This window comes from Lygodium microphyllum, chromosome 3 (assembly GCF_053477565.2).
Source record: "Lygodium microphyllum isolate KBCC chromosome 3, Lygodium_microphyllum_v1.1.10, whole genome shotgun sequence".
NCBI lineage: Eukaryota > Viridiplantae > Streptophyta > Polypodiopsida > Schizaeales > Lygodiaceae > Lygodium > Lygodium microphyllum.
The window spans coordinates 98,195,764-98,213,409 of NC_141137.1; the positions used below are offsets into that span (position 1 = coordinate 98,195,764).

Consider the following 17,646-nt stretch of genomic DNA (forward strand, 5'->3'; position numbering starts at 1 on the left):
TAGCACTTGTAAGACCACATGTGAGTATATAGTTACTAATGGCAATACTAAAAGTATCCCAACTCTTAGGCAAGGTAACTGACAATAACATGGCCTTCACTGAATCAGGAAAAACGGTCTTTTAAGATCTCAACTAGCTCAAAATGGCATTATAACTCATTCAATTGATTAGACATTGAAACCCTTTTCTCCATATAAAGATCAATGAGTTTTTCGAACCATTGAGACTACACTTTCTTTTTCATACATGTCATACCATATACACATGCCATGTATTTCACATTAAAGTACATAAACTTTGAGAGTGTCAACATAATAGTAGAGTATGCTAACCCATCCAACTCCTCCCATATATCTACATCCATATCCTCAGGCTTAATCCCACTACAGTTGATCAACTTTATGTAGTACTTCCAAACCAATATATTGTATATTTTTTCTTTCAATATGAAAAATTCGTAACATCAAGCTTTTCAATAGTGAACTATGCATTCTTTGAACTTGAAGAATCCATAATGATATAAGTATACCTACACATAGAAAACAAGGAATATCCAACTACAAGCTCAAGATAACCAACAAACTACGAATGGAGTGCCCCACAAAGCCAATCAATGGCTATCCAAACCAAGTCACATCTAATAGATGACAATTTAAGACCAAACCAATGTTCGAAAGTAGAGATCTGTTGATAAAATTGTGTTATGGAAATCACCCTCATCAATCATAAGAAGGCATAAAAAATCTACTGCTCTTTGTGAGAAGATAATGTCCAACCATATCCGTTCTAAGATGTAAATGAAGCTGTAGTCTAAGCTTTGACACTTCAATTGTGAGTCACAAGCCTCTTAGAAAATTCTACCGCTAATTTCATTAAACAACTGCTACATAATGCATTATGAAATATCATTATCTGGACGTAAAAGCTGTATGATACACGAATTTGTTCTAGTCACTCAGAAGAGCTCCTTGACCATTTCAATCCTGCTAATCCTGTGGAGAGTTTAACACCACTGCAGTATTAGCATAGTGAAGTACCTGTATCTGCCTACTAGCTTGGAACACCCAATCTGTTAAAAAAATCCATTTACTAGTTATTGGAACTCAGTATATCCAACACCGCTACAGCATTAGCATAATTAAGTACCTATATCTATCTGCCTACCAGCTTAGAACACAGAATCTGTTAATAGCATTCAATTTGGAATTCAATTCATCCATAGTTTAGAGCAGAAAACAAAACAGGATTTGGCAACTCTGCTTACATCAATTGTATTGAGAAGTAATCCTAAAAAGGTGTCAGAGATTGGAATGACTGCCATTTACATTTTAGCATAGCCACAGCTTATCTCAACATGGTGTACCTCTCCTCAATCTCAAGTCTCTACTCCAATGAATAATAAAAAGAGAGTACTATCCATAGTTGCTAATTGAGTAAAAAAAGAATATCTACAACTGTAATACTTGAACAGTGAACCACACAACAAAACGATCTACAAAATCATGACAATGCAATGAAATACAGGATGACTGATTGTATACCAAACAAGATCTTAGTACTAACGTTTTTCCATTTGTTACAAAGATTGCACAAGAATGTAACTGAGGTAAGCTGGACGTAAAACAGGCCCATGTCCTCGTGTGTGGGATGGAAGTGTAGGGACTGTAACTTTCACCCAGATTTCCAAGCACAAAGGTTGCCATGTGATGGGTTAACTGAATATGACAATCACGTAATCAATCTGAAGATGCTGAAGAGCTTAACAAAGCATTGTAGACTTGCTTTAGATTTCCACGTGAAGGCCTTGCATTTGGTGCAAACTTACACAAATAAACAAGACATTGCCGAATCTCCCACTTAGAGATACCTGCAGCAGATGTTCTGGATTTGCCTTCAAAGACACCTGTAGAGAGAGATATGCACTCTTAAACATTTGGCTTCATGACTAATTGTAAGTACGTAGAAACTTGAATACAAGTACCTTCCCGATTGAACAAGGCCAGAAGAATTGCCAAGCACACACAGACACTCAGATCTTCTCCTGCAGTGCATACCCTCAGACATGTTCACAGGTGCATTTGGTATACTAGAACACTAAGCAAACCATCCACTGCAATCTTTGAATACGGAGACCTCTAACATGAAATGTACACTTTTTAGATAATGTGACAAGCTTCCCATGCTTATGATATCATGATTCATACCATCTGAGCAAAAGATAAGTATCTTAAGTCCCCCTTTGAGCTTTTCCTTAGCATATGAAATAGCTCGAGGTAGACTAGCTTGCAATGAAAACCGATCGTACTTTGAGACCTGCAGAGATAGGCCATAGTGTCATGCTTAACAAGGGTTTGACGGAAGGGTATCACTTAAACTCGTAATAAATTCCTGTATGATATCTTCTGGTATTCTTTGTTTTCATTTCATCAAATTAGACGAACACAAATAATCTGAGAAAACAATTTGATCCCTGTGGTCAATTTCATAATTAACTGCAAAAGAACATTAAACCTATTATTGGCTACATAAAACGTTAAAAGCTGCATACAACTGTTCGAAGTCACAATGACTTCCTATGTGGTATCCTTCTTATTTAAGTAAAAATACAAGGCCTACAATCCATATGAGATGAACAAACACAAATTGAGAAATAGTGCTCTTTGAAAGATCTACTTTGTAGATATGATTTGAACAATCATCCCTATAGTCAAATACTTAAACTACAGAAAAGAGATTGGAGAACTATACGAGTATTCCAAGTGATTCTTTCCAAGAATGTACATGTATGTGTACCATTTTGCAGCGGCAAAACAACCCCAAAACTCATGGCGGCAAATGGGCTGCTTTGGTCTGTGAAAGAACTATGCACTAATAATGTTTAGTGCTCATATTGTAGGTGAATTTATGTCAAAACTCTCCTCTGATTTGCTTATGAGATCCAAAAACATATATCAAACTTCCAGGTATCATGATCTGAATTTGAACATAACACTCAGCTACCTAAGCAAGCAGATGGTAACTAATATCAGATAGTTGATACACATAGCCCTCGACAGATACGTACCACAACTGGCAAGTATAAATAACCATGTTCTTTCATGAGTGGTAATGACTGCACTTCCACACCACAGTTGATGACACCATCAAATAACTGAAATGAGTTCTTCAACTGTCCTGAGATTCATGGATGTGCTGATGAGTCCAGTGCTCATGATTGCATGTCAAAATTTTGCAAATATGATGAAAAGTGCACAAGTCAAAAAAAATCACTAACCGGATGAAATACTTCCTACAGCAAGGCCAGTTTGTTCAATCTCATAGAAACTTGAGAAGTTGGTAAGCTTTGAAGACTCTTCAACACAAGAAGCTTGCCTACCATCAGTATCTTCTGAGCCTGGAGACACAGCCATTACATCTCCCAGACCTTCGGCACAACAAGATTGACCATTTCCAGAAACTTTCTTTGAATATTTTACCCGTACTTGGCTTGCTTCAAGACCTCTACAAGCTCGACTAACACGCTCCCTTTCAACAATGTCTGCCACCATCCTGTTGCATTCATCAGCTGAACTTCTAATAAGACTTATGGCATTCTTCCAAAATAAAGCTGGGGATAGACCCCTAGCCCAGCTTTCTTCATCATCAGCAGCTCCTGGTATGTAATTCCATCCAAAATCGCCATCACTCACTCTCAGAGCAGATGGTATGGATTGAGAAGCTGATACAAGAATAACAGGTGTGAAACTCCAAGAGGAAACGTCAGGGACTTCATTTAGCCATACTAGAGTACTTTGAGATATCCACAATGGTTGCAGAGGCTTCTTCAAAGCTCCTGCAAGAGAAGCTAAGTCTGCATTAGTAGCCCTTAGAACATTCACCCACTCATCAATAAGCTTCTGGATGCTTTCCTTTTCGGTGTCTGAAACCCACAAAGGAAGATGGAGAGTGCAATCCCATACATCACTGCTGTTCGGTGAAACACACGATTTTGAAGCGCTTTCTTTGTCCAAATCCCCCCATAAAGCTTCATCTCTTAGTCCAGGTGAAACTGTATCTGCAGATTTTGCTGACAGCCCTTGTGCTTGGCATCTCATACAGTTATGATACTTGCATAATGACCGATTTAGAACGCAAGCCCAGATAGGAATAGTCTTTGAGAAACTGTCAGGGAAGCGCTTCCCCCTCCGTGTAGCATCAACAATGAAGCAACCCCCTCTTTGAGCTGCAGAAGTCCAGTGGAGCTTTTACTCTCTCAACTGCCTTTGTCAAATACAGGATAGAACAGAGTTACAAAAAACCAAGTGATTGGGCACACCAGTAGCTAGTAAAAAAAAAATTGCTTGATCAATATAACAAACTTACTATGTACTTTAATAGAAGAAAACACTTATACTAGGAAGAAGACTTATGTGTGACTAGAAGCAAAAAAGGGCAGGGTTCTCCAACTACAAAGTGTGGCTGAACACACTGGAACAGATGGTAATTTTGAATACTTTTCCCACTTGACTTATATGAATTAATCCTTCAGAAGAGACCAGAAGGCTCTACAAAGAAAAGATGCAAACAGCAACAACCTCCCTACACTCAAGAACCTTAAAGACTACCTACACTGAAAGCAACATATGGATATATTCCCTAAATTCACAAGTCACAACCATCTCAAGAAAAGTTAAAAACGTTGCAAGCCAGATCATATAAAATTGTGTGGTTCTACAAGAGAATGGCTGCAAAAGTGTGGGTCACATGGACGTTAATAGAGATGGAAAAGGAGGAGAATCTGTAGTTCGATGGGACTTCATTGGATTAAACAGCAAAAAAAATCTCAAATGACAGTTGAGGATGAGTGTCAAAATTTTGTTACATCCATGGAGTGCAAACCTTCTACAAGGACGAGTTTAGTAGAGATGGCATGGCAATGAAGCATAATCACCACAGAAGCAGCACATTAAGAAACTGTTTTATCTGAAAATTGCACAATGGTAGTCATACCTGGTTTTCTCTTGGAATGTACAATTGTAGTCATACCGTCCATTCAAGGTGATCCAAATAAAGCATCTCCTAAGCAATGTATAAGCTAAATGCACTTAATGCATAAACAAAAATGCTGCAATTGCATCGACATGCAAAGCAAGACCTAAGCTGTTATTTTTTCTTCTCTTTATAGTGTACCTGCGAGCATGGCAACATGCAAGACCTAAACTATTTTTGTTCCCTCTCTCTCTTTATAGTGTACCTGCAAGCATGGCAACATGCATGTTGAGGCGGCTTGGATTGAAAGACCAATTGCCAGTGTGGCCGTCGGTGGACTTGAAGTAGCAAGTTCCATCGAAATTCGGAGAATACCAGAGACCGCAGCGGAGGTTTGCGAGCACAGGAAGCTCAGACCACAGGCTCCTGATCTCTCCCACAAACAGCGAGTCCTGGTAGATGGAGCGCAGGGCGTTGTAAAGGGACTGATCTCTCCGCTTGATCTTCCGAGTCACCTTATACACGCTGTTGGACGTGGAAACAGGCAGATCTTCCATCGCCATGACCTTCGGCAAGCTTATCGTATGCGAGTTGAACTGAGTGACCGCTGTGCTGGTAGCTCTTCTTATACCTTGCTTTGAAAAATAACTATGCAGGGAGTAGCAGTGACTTTAAGCGTCGCTTGGTTTCCATTCTATGTGTGATTTTCTATATCCAATGGTGAACTCTCATATGTGTGGGGTCAAGAGAGCTTAATCTTCGAATGTGCGTTGTACCGTTTCTTTTATTGAATAATACAAGAGTATACCTTGCTCGGAGTGAAGAAGTGCTCACGAAGGCAAGAGAGGAGATCCAGTGCCCCAAAGCAATCATGTCAAGACAACCCACGTCGTGATGCCCCACATCGTACCGCTTCATGTCGCATCAACCCCGTTGCAATAACCCTCGGCATAACGATCTCTGGCACTAGCCAACATCTAAAGATGAGACGTGGCTTTCCCACAGCATGACCACCATCCGAAGGCAAAACGCAACTTCCTCGTATCGACAACACTAAAAGTCGAGGCGCGGCTTCCCACGATCACATGGAGAATGACAAAGAAAATGTACCCATCCCAACAATGGAAGAAAGAAGAATAGTAGACAAACGACACAACCATAGAGGGAAGAGGAGGAGAGCAATAGTTCAGAAGATGATTATAGCAAGTTCAAAATGCCCCAACCACCAAGTACAAAGGAGAGAGATTGGTTGATTTTGAAGAAATGGATCGCAAAAGTAGACAAATACTTGATGTATGCCATGATCATGAAAGAAAGGAAGGGAGAAGTGGCAGCCATCTACTTAGAGGAAGATGCTACTAGTTGGTACTTGTGCTAGAACAGGAGCTAGGACGCACCATTTTTTCATAGGAAGAACTCCAAGAGAAACTCAAAGACTATTTCATTCCATCAAAGATGAAAATTTTCAAAGTTAAATGTGAATGAAGAAGCCTCAAACAAATACAAGGGAAGATGAAGGAGTATGTTAGCAAATATAGGTAGCTCATGCTGCAGCTACTCAACATGGACACGGATACTAAGCTACATGGATTCCTATTTGGCATGCAAGGATGGGCCAAAAGAGATGTGGAGAGATAGGAGCCAACTAGTTTAACTTAGGCATGAGGATGGTTAAAAGATTAGTTGATCTAGAAGGGAGAAGAACAACCCAAGGGAGTCAGATCAGATTTAATACCAACCTCACCAACAACTCTTGAACCCCAAGACCTAATACCCCTAGAGGCCCATTTTCGGAGAGGCGCAAAGTCAAATCTCAAGCATAACCCCAACCGCGTCACAATCCACCTTAGTACCAAGAGGAGTAGTGCCGATGGGGGACCAACCACTACAGACTAACTCCGAGTGCATCATATGGGTCCACATGATCAAATACATCATGGTGGAGACCCCAAGACTCAACCACAAGGATTAGATGTTTCAAGTGGGGGAACCCCACTATCAAAATCGATGCCCCAAGGAAAACACAACCTCATCAAGTGGGTCTAGAGTGGTAGCCACTAGTGCATATGGAGGAGAGGAGCCGTAACCCCCATGCATCCAAGAAATTCCTAGTGGAAGTGACGAGAGCCAAGAACATCCAAGGGTGGGGATAGTCAGTGCTTGTCCCCAATGCATGGTGACCTGTGTAGCAACAGTCCAACACTTATACCTCAAGGGCAAAGTGAGTGAAGGGGATCAAGCCATCATGGTAGACACAAAGAGTCACCCACAACTTCATCACCCCAAACTGTGCAGCCAAACATGGGCTCAAATTGTCTAAGGCCCCAGAAGGGTTAACAATAACTTTTACACAAGGGGAAGCCAAGGAGGTTAAATAGGTCTTTGCAGTGCAAGTAGAAGCAGGAAAATAGAAAGCCAAACCCAACTTCTTAGTCATTCCCATAGACAATTTTGAAGTCATCTTAGGTCTGGAATTCTATGACAAGTATGTCATTGCAATGTTTGGGAAGGGAGTTAATGAGATGATGTTGGACATGCAAGCAGAGGGCGTTAGAGTACCCTGTGAGAGAATGCAGTTGCCAAGTAGGACATCAATCAAAGTGCAAATAAAGGAGAAAAAGATTGGAGTCTTATGCCAAATGACGAAACTAGGTACTAACTAACCAGGAGTACCAACCCAAGTATCGCATTGCCAGGTTACTCATTTTAGGCCTTGCATCATGACATGCAGTGCCAAACAAGTGGAGAAGTCAGTAAAGCAAGGGGCATGGTGTATTTAGGCATGATTCGGCCCATTGAGCAGGAGGTCACCAAGAAACCAAAACTTCAAGTTGGTAATACAAAAGTGGCAAAATTACTTGACGAGTTTAAGGATGTGATGCCAGTAGAACTACCCAAGGGCCTACCACCCAAAAGAAACATGGACCACAAGATCGAGCTCATCCCAAGGGCAATCCCATCAGCTAGAGCCCCTTATCATATGAATCACACTAAATTCATGGAGTTTAAGAAACAGGTACATGAATTGGAAGAGCAAGGTTTCATCCGACCCAGCAATTCCCCCTTCAGTGCCCCAATGTTGTTTGTCAAGAAGAAAGATGGGGGACTCTGACTATGTGTAGACTATAGGGCCCTTAATAAGATCACTATAAAGAACAAGTATCCCATGCCCCTAATTGACGACCTCTTAGATAGGCTACATGGATCCAAATACTTCGGCCGCCGTATAGACATTAGGTTAGGGTACCATCAAATTCACATAGTAGAAGAAGATATTCCCAAAACAGCCTTTCATACCCAATATGAAAGCTTTGAATGGCTAGTCTTAGGCTTTAGATTGAGTAATGGGTCATGTACCTTTTGTGGCCTAATGGATGGAGTCTTTCGGCCTGAAATAGATGTTTTTGAGAAGCTAAGATAACACAAACTATATGCCAAGCCTGAAAAATGTGAGTTTGTAGTGAAGGAATCAGAGTTCCTAGGGATCATCGTAGGTGAGGCTGGCATCAAACTAGACCCTAAGAAAGTAGAAGGTGTAAAGAATTGGTCTGTGTTAAAGACCATGAGGGAAGTGCAAGAATTCCTAGGCTTCACGGTGTTTTGTAGAAGATTGATCAAGGACTATAGCCTCATCACTGCACCATTATCCCTTCTCACCAAAGGAGATAACAATTTCAAATGGGGAAGTGAGCAACTAGTTGCTTTTGAGCTGATGAAGAAATGTATGCGTTAAACTCCCATTCTCAAAGTACCCAACTTCACAAAGCCCTTCGAGATCTCCACAGATGCATCAAATTATGGCATTGGGGGAGTGCTAGTGCAAGATGGCCACCCCATAGCTTATGAATCCAAGAAGTTCACAGATGTTGAAACCAGATGGAGCACATATGAGAAGGAGATGCTAGCAGTAATTCACTGCCTTAGAAAATGGAAGCATTATGTCTGGGACAAACACACTATGGTCTTCACAAACAACATACTTCTAGTCCCAACCAAAGTTGTCTGCCAAACAAGCCCGATGACTCGACTTTCTAGCATAATTTGACTTGGAGATCAAACATAAGCCAAGATCCACCAACAAGATAGCAGATGCTCTAAGTCACAAAGCCGATTTAAAAGCCATTAGTGTGGTTAGCAGTAACTTCCTTGACTTAGTGAAGGAGGCTTTGGAACATGACCAAGACATGCACAAGATTATAGAAGAGGTGAAAGCTTACAAGACACCGCATGGCATGTATACTCTAAAGGAGGAATTATGTTTGTAGAGAAGAGATTGTACATTTCCAATAGTGTGGAACTGAAAAAGGTCATTTTACATGAAGTGCATAATAGAAATTTAGGTGGGCATAAGCTCAAAGCAAGACACTTGAAGCACTCAAAAATAATTCTTTTGGCCAAACATGAAGGAAGAAGTCATAGACTACATCAAGACATGTCCTACTTACCAACTTGTGAAGGTACCATTCTTCAAGACAACATGATTACTTCAACCAATGCCAGTACCTAGCCGACCATGGGATGTCATTAGCATGGATTCCATTGTGGAGCTCCCCGAATCCCATGGTTACACCACCATCTTTATAGTGGTGGACTATTTCTCAAAGCAAGCTCACTTCATAGCTACTAAGCCACCATTGAATGTCAAGGAGGTAGCCCACCTCTTCTTCACGCATGTTTTCAAGCTACATGGCTTACCCTTAGGTATATTGTTAGATAGAGATGGAAGATTCATGAGTGACATGTGGAAGGAACTCTTTAAGTCTCTGAAAGCACAATTGAGATTCTCATCCTCCTTCCACCCCGAGACAAATGGGCAAACAAAGAGAGTCAACCAAGGCACTGAAGACTATCTCAAGAGCTACATTTGAGTGGACCAAAAAGACAGGGCCTTGTACCTCGATGTGCTCGAGTTTCACTACAATAGCTCAATCCACTCCACCACATGCTACACACCCTTTGAGAGTTAGCTACAAGAAAAGAAGTCATCACACCCCTTGCCTTAGCCTCAGGAGTTGCCAAAGTTGAAAATCAAGATGCGGAAGAATTCTTGAAGAAATGGAGAGATCGCAATGTTGTAGGTAAGTAGAGTCTAGAACAAAGCAAAATTACCATGACAGAACATGCCAACAAGAAGTGAAAGGCAGTTCTCTTTACCAAGGGAGACATGGTCCTCGTTAGCTCCAAGTATATGTCCCTTCCAAAGAATATGAGCCCCAAATTCAATCACTACTACTATGGACCTTATCGCATCACTCAATTGTATTGAACGAAGTCACATACAAGCTCGACTTACTACAAAGCATTTGTGTCCATAATGCATTTCATGCTCATTTTCTGCACATGTTCAATCTTGACAACTAATGGGGGCGACACGTTCCATTGCTTCACTCCAAATGGCCCCTTCGAAGTAGAAGCATTCCTTCAACACCACAAGGAATACTAAGGGTACCCTGAGTACCTCACCAAGTGGAAAGGATGCCCTCTCAAAGAAGCCACTTAGATTTCAAAAGCGGAGACACGTAAACGTGGTGAAGTTTCGAACCTAATCCCTTTCTTATGCCATGGCTAATTGACCAAGTCTCAAGTCTGACTATTAATGACATTGCCATATTGCAATTGCATTGTAGTTTTCCACTTTGGATTACCCATAGATTCATCAAAACTTGGAAACTCCTTTACTCGCATTATCTCAACTAGCAAGGCCATATTGACAATGTGTTTAGAAGTCCTTATTTACTTCTCTATCCTCTTTGAACTTTGAAGTCCATCAATAGGTGGCTCCTCCTTAATTTTTGGAGATAGATTCTCCTCATCAAAGTGCTATCCCACTTGGGAAGTGGTCACATGCATATAAATTCTAGTTAAATTGCATGCACATGCCAAATCTTGATAAAGGCTAGTGTCTAGTTTGATTGAAGATTGTGCACATGTTGTGATTGTTAAAAGTTCTGTGCAACTTTGCATCCATGAACAATTTTCAAATGATTTAAATTATCATGTTTTAATCTTAAGTATGTACTTTTGCATGCTATAAAATTCTAGATATACAGAAACAAATTGAGCATATTTTTAATTTTGCATGCTATTTAAATGCAACTAAGCATGTAAGAGTGTATGCAATCTACTACAAATGTTATTTTCTTATTTCATGAAACCATGCATGCTGTGAAATGTATATAGTACCAAATTTGATTCTCTGGAGTACCAAATTTGGTACTTTGGAGTACCAATTTTGAAACTGTGAGTTTTGAAGATATGTCATCAAAAATATATTGTGCCAATAGATTGTTAACGTTCAATAAGTAATTGTTTTGCATGTACAAAGTACAAATATGTACTTTCTTAGAAAGCGTGGAGAGGATATTTCTAACTGCTTTTTGTTTGTCCCAATTTCAAGTAAAAACAAAATCGAAACTAGTGGCTAACAGTCTTTAAGTACAAGTATCAAAAAATTTCAAAGATCTACCTGAATCATTTGCATTTGCATTTGGTTGATGATTTTAGAATTTTGTTCTAAAAAGTTTATCAAGGCTACTCTTCATGTGGTGAATTAACCAGCAAGTTTGCATGGTGCTATCCTTATGAAAGATTCCATGCAACCATAAAAGATTGTAAACACCATAGGTGGCATGGGCTCGCTTTTTTGAAGGTGTGGTGAATATGTGTGGGACCAGGACTAGTGGGTTGGAGCAATAAATTGAATCATGGAGAAAGCTCGAGGAGGTCTCCCCCATCCTAACAAGAAGCCTCACATGATGTAAAGTGCATCAATATATGCATAGAAATAGAGCATCTATACATAGGACCTAGTTGTTTATGTTCCTAATTTGGAGGCATTACTTAAAAGGATGGCATGGAACTTGGAAGAGTTAGCAAGGTTGATAGAGTTAAAGGATGCTATTGAGCAAAACAAGGACACTTTGCTGGTGTATGAAGGTAAAGAGGGTGTGGCCAAGAGCAGCATGGAGGATATTGTTACATTGTAAGCACACCTTCTTCAATTTTGTGATAGAAAACTCCTCTCAATGATGAAGAGATAAGGGAGGTAGAGGCCAAATTGGGAGCAAGTCGATGTTTTACTACGACGAGATCGATTTAGTGAAGACATTCAAAGGCTTCAAGCTGAGGTTCAACAAAGCAAGAGGTATTCTATCCGAGAACTTTGTTATGGTGGTTTTGAAAATTGACTTGTACTACTAGCGTTTTTAGGGTTTTAGGGTACTTATTGGTACATATCATCTAGTATTGCTTGGTGGGTTATAGTATTGGTTCATAGACACTATTGGTCCTTATGAGGGTTTGGTAGTGTAGACAATTCTAGTATGGAGGAAGGTTTTGGCTATACTTGTAGTTTTGGTTGGCTTTTCAATATCTTTATCAATTCCTGTCTCAATTTTGATATTTTTCATTGTAGACTTGACTTTCATTTCTTTCCTTTTTTCTCTCTCATTCTTTCTCCCAAGGTTATCATGCTATTCACTTAATCGTTTTGTATCTTTTTCTCATTTAATATTTCATCCACCATGAAGGGTTCTTCAAACACTCCATGTTGGTCATTCTTGTCAGGATTGGCATTATTAGCTAGAGCCTTATTAAGCTTTGCATCTTTGATCCCACTAATAAAGATAGTGGCTACAACTTTAGGACTTGGTCTCCTACTTGAGAGGATTCTCTTATAGATGAAAGGGATGCAAGAGACGCATGAGAGAAGAGCACACACAATGTAGGGTGTTGTCAACAATGTTATGACAACCTTATTGCACTTTCATATATATATATATATATGAATAAAGAATATGGGCGATCACTGTACATGAGCAGGCCCAAGGGACTTTTACCCCAACAACCTCCCACTAAAAGGCCAATGGGCCACGGAGTGAAAAAACAAAACAAAAGAAAAGAGACAGGGTGAGGAATCATGACATCTCACCCAATGCCCAATCGGAAAGCAAGCTATGAAATAAGTGGCGGGAACCTCCTCACAAGAAGAGTCAAGCATCCCTAAGTCCATGACATCTAGGAGATAAGTGATCCCATAGCTCTAGACAATAGAGCAATCCATGACTGCTTCCCATGAAGCAAGCAACACAATTCATAAGTGCACGACAGTAAAGCATCAGAGTGGCACATAGCATCATTGCAGTGTATAAAAGACAACGGAGAGCATACAGACTCTCCAAGGTTAATCATTGAAAGAGGGCCAGCATCACGAACACAAGTCAAACGAGGTCTCAAGACAGTATGTGGCCTCAACAAAGCAAAAGACTAACATATGACTATAGAATCAGCCATAAAGTGCACTGAACGTGCATCAAGAGGCCTGAGAGGTGTCTGCATCGTCTGATAAAAGACAGCATGACAGCTGCTAGAACCTATTGGGCATCTAAATCCCAAAACCTATAAGCCGTAAAGTCATCATCTCCATAACCAAGGAGTATGTATCTACGTGACATAGGCTCATGTGGCATACTGACAGATGCCTGGCAGCCAAACATCCTCAAGTGATCATAGGAGGGTCTCATGCCACTCCATGCCTCATGCAGAGTAATAACATCCAAAGAGAAACACGACGTCTGATTAACTAAGTAGACTGCCGTCATAAGGGGCTCAACACCCAAAAGCCATAAGACAACCTAGTTGTGGTAAGCGTAGAAGCAACTTTTGCCTGTAAAGTCAGGCACATGACATGAGCAATCCCATAATACCGTGGGCATAAGAAATCAATGCCATATTGCTGACAAGAGATCCGTAAGCTGGGAGAGATAGCATGACTCTCATAATCCATCTGCAAGCATCTAGGCCCGCTACCAGTAGAATCCATAAACCTGTCAAGCATAGTAACAACATCCTCAATCCGTACCAAAGGATAAGCCCAAACGTGATGGGTAGCATGATCCATGAAGGTCACAAAATACGACGCTCCACCAAGTGACAAGGAAGGCATAGGTCCATATACTGCAACATGGACTAGATCTAGAGGAGCATGCCTCACACGATCGCCATAAGCCAAAGAGGCTATGCACGGACCATGAGTAGAATGAGGGCAAGTAGCATGGGGAAGAGCAGGCAATAAGCCCATATCAAATAAAGCATCCATCTCAGTGTGTCGTACATGGCCTAGGCGACAATGCCATAAAAATGCATGTGGTATCTGCGTAATTGTAATCATAGAATCTCCCACATGAGAGACATGCACTACATAATCACTGCCATATCTAGCACCTCTGGCCAATACCAAGCAACCATGATGGATTTTCCATGAAGTATCCCCAAGAGAGACATAATATCTTGCACCATGCAACTGATTGACAGAGATTACAGGCTCTTACTAAGCGTAGGTATATGCAAGACATCACAAAGAATAAGAGAAGACCCATTTGGCAAAGCCATGTGTATATCCCTTGTATCAATAACATGACAATCTTGCTCAATGCCCAAAGAAATACATCCATCAACCTCCCTGTAAGAAGAGAACCAAGCTCTATGCGGAGTAACATGACAAGATGACATACTGTCTAAAAGCCAATCAAAGGTATAGGCCATATCACTGAGCAAGTAATCTGCAGGGTAACACGATGCCAGGAGTCTAGGCTCAGCTAAATCATCATGGGTAACTACATGCACCATACCACTATTAACAGTGGTCTCACCTATTGTATCAATGACTAGTGGTCTCACCTACTGTATCACTGAATCTGCTCTCATGTCTAGTGCGGCGCAATCTTTTTCTCTCTCTAATCCACTTAAAGCATTTACATTTCACATGCCCTGTCTTTCCACAATGAAAGCAAACAAAACCTGTAAAACCTGTAGAAGAGGACAAATGCTCTGTAATAGCATGAGTAGGGCTGTCCAATACATCCAAGGAGCTCAAAGAATCAGGGAAACTCTCATAAGAGAGAACATGCTCATCAAGAGGACTGTCAGCATGACTAGAAGAGTTGGAAGTCGTTATAGCATACTGCAAAGGGGACTCATCCAAACCAGAAGGGGAGAACACAAAGGCATCAACCACAGATGCAAAAGCTCCCACATGAACAAGCCTAGCAAACAAAAGCATGACATATCCAACCAATGTAGCTCACAGCCAGAAAAGCATAAGCATGCCTTGGAGTCATAAATGCATAAGCATCCCTGAAACATAGGAGTATACATAACTTTGTAGTGTCTCATACCATGTACTGACATACATGTCCAGACAAGAACGGCAGGTGGCAAATAAACCTGCAAGAATCAAGCTCCAATAAAAGGCCAAATATATGTGTAAAAGCATCCAGGTAAGAGGTTCTGTAAAATACATAGCAGTAGACCATGTGCATACACGGGTGGCCATAAAGATCAACTGCTCCATGACATACACGGGCAATAACAGCCCAAATAGCATAGATACCATACAACAGAGAAGCAGGACGGCCATAACTGTAAATCCCAAGCACTATCCAAGTCCATTGATCAGTAAGTATCCCGCACATCAAATGCAAACGAGTAATCACAGCTCAATAAGCAACTACCAAAACAAGGGAGCAGTCACTGCTCAATACCTGTAAGTGCATCCAAGTAATAGCCAAGATCCATAATCAAAGCATCAAATCCCATATAGCATCCAAGGTCGTAACGGAAAAATCCAAGTTGTAACGGAAAAAGCCAAGTCAATGTCCAATTGCTCAAGGGAATACTCAAATGAATGTCGAGACAAGCTCAAACAATTGCCATCCACAGCCAAAGCATAAAGCATTCACCAAGACATCATAACCCGTACTGGATAGCCTAGGCATAAGCCATGTCATACATGAAATGCCAGATGCAAAGAAGTGACAATCAAACCCAAATCAAGCTCTAATCTCAGCTCAAAAGCATTCCGAAGCATAAACAAGACATGTGGCATAGTCCAAATACATCATGACATCATACTGAGTAGCCGGGAGCACCCCGTGACCAATAGGCATAACCCAACTGTAGCATAAATAGCTTCAGCCCTAAAGTTTCCAACGGCATATAACCTCTGTAAACTGAGCAAGTCAGTGCTCAATCCAAGCTCAAATCCATAGGCAAACCATAGGCATACATTCCCGTATGTATAGGTACCAATCGGGCATAATCAAGCATCAAATGCTAAGACCTGTAAGCATAAAATTGAAGTAACAGGTGGCTGCCTTGTTTTGGACAGATCTAGGACTATTTAAAACAGTCAATGGCTGAGCTAAATCAGCTCCAAATGCATCTCACATAAGAGGCATAACATCCACAAGTGATCCAGTATCAATAGACATCAGTAGAAGCATTACATAAGCCATAGGCATACAAATACATGCTATCTCAGACCTGAAATATATTGCAAAATATTTTGTCATCAAAATTTGGCAAATCTGACATCACCATCATGCCCGGAGCATGTCAAAACCCCAATTTAGACTCTTACCTTGCCTTAATCAGGTTCCGAATGCCCGAGATATGACAAAAATAGTGATTTTTTAGCCATTTTTACAAATAGACACAAATAAAACGTGAGCATACTACTGTACTTGAGGGGCCAAATCAGGGTGGGTAGGGGGTAAGAAGAGCCCAATGAAGGCCTACACAAGCCTAGGACAAGTCCAAGCAAGAGGTGAAGAGAACAAGCTTCAATGATGGAAGCTATGGCTGTCTCTTCATGAAACCCTACTATTCATGTCAAAGAATGGCTAAGAACTGAGTGAGAAGCAAGCTCTCAAACCTCATGTAGATGTCGGGAAGAGCTTGCAAAGGAGTGGCTCTAATACCAATTGAAAGGGATGCATGAGACATAGGAGAGAAGAGCACACACAATGTAGGTGCTATCAACAATGTTATGACAGCCTTATTGCACTTTCATATATATATGAATAAAGAATATGGGTAGTCACTGTACACGAGCAGGCCCAAGCACCTTTTACCCCAACAATAGAGACTTCAGACACTTGTCACGTGGTCTCTTATAGCTTCATTTTCTGATTGGATTATGCTCTTCAACTTGACTATCAACGTATTCAAGCTTCAAAGAATATTTTGATGAATAGGCCCTTGAGTAAATAAAAAATTTCCCTTTTTTTAGTAGCAAGATTCTTGAACCATATTCTCTTATTCATATCAATGCATAGTTCAATGGCTTGAGCTTTCTTTAGCAACATGGAGGTTATTAGCCTCACACAATTACTCAAACTATTCTAGAAAGTTCGTAGGGGTCATCCCTTGCTCTATATTTTTCCAGTCGTTTATCAAGCATTGCATTTTAGATTGTCTCTTTGTGGTGGTTGATGTCACACTAGACTATTCAAGAATGTAGTTCCTATATCTATTCTAGTTTGAGTAGTCATGGAGTTGTCTAAAAGTAACCTAAATAGTTCAAGATTTATTTGGGGTTTGCAAGAACTCCTAAGAGTTCTACTATGTTTCTTCCTTCATCTACTTCCTTGTTCTATTGCAACTTAGCCTCGTGTTGTCTTCTTGTGAAATTTAGCAATCCCTCTTCTAGGTTCTAGGTAGCTCTTGAGGCAACTTGGGCTTCTTCTAGGACTTTATGTTGGGATCTTCCCCCACCTCCACATTGAATGCCCTTTGGTACTTATTGTACTTCCCCACCCTTTTCATTTTGATGATGGTTTTCTCTAACCACATGGGCCCAACTAGCTCCATTGGCTTGCTCTTTCCTTGTGCTCGTA

The 17,646-nt window shown here is 40.7% G+C and overlaps 1 protein-coding gene across 3 annotated transcripts; it reads right to left on the minus strand.

Moving 5' to 3' along the window:
- Window positions 1-1,153: 1,153 nt before the first annotated feature.
- LOC148038653 (initiator tRNA phosphoribosyl transferase family protein) lies at window positions 1,154-5,655 on the minus strand. 3 transcript variants are annotated; one of them, XM_087674063.1, is made up of 7 exons: window positions 5,235-5,368; window positions 4,991-5,059; window positions 3,276-4,223; window positions 3,066-3,175; window positions 2,206-2,314; window positions 1,983-2,042; window positions 1,154-1,904 (listed from the first exon to the last, which is right to left on the minus strand). In XM_087674063.1, the coding sequence occupies exons 2-7, from the start codon at window positions 5,031-5,033 to the stop codon at window positions 1,738-1,740; spliced, it is 1,437 nt and encodes a 478-aa protein (XP_087530189.1). In that variant the 5' UTR covers window positions 5,034-5,059; window positions 5,235-5,368; the 3' UTR covers window positions 1,154-1,737. The 3 variants fall into 3 exon arrangements, with proteins under 3 accessions (XP_087530189.1, XP_087530196.1, XP_087530202.1); XM_087674070.1 differs by lacking the exon at window positions 4,991-5,059 and having other exon boundaries at window positions 3,276-3,833; window positions 5,235-5,655; XM_087674076.1 differs by lacking the exon at window positions 4,991-5,059 and having other exon boundaries at window positions 5,235-5,634.
- Window positions 5,656-17,646: the final 11,991 nt, after the last annotated feature.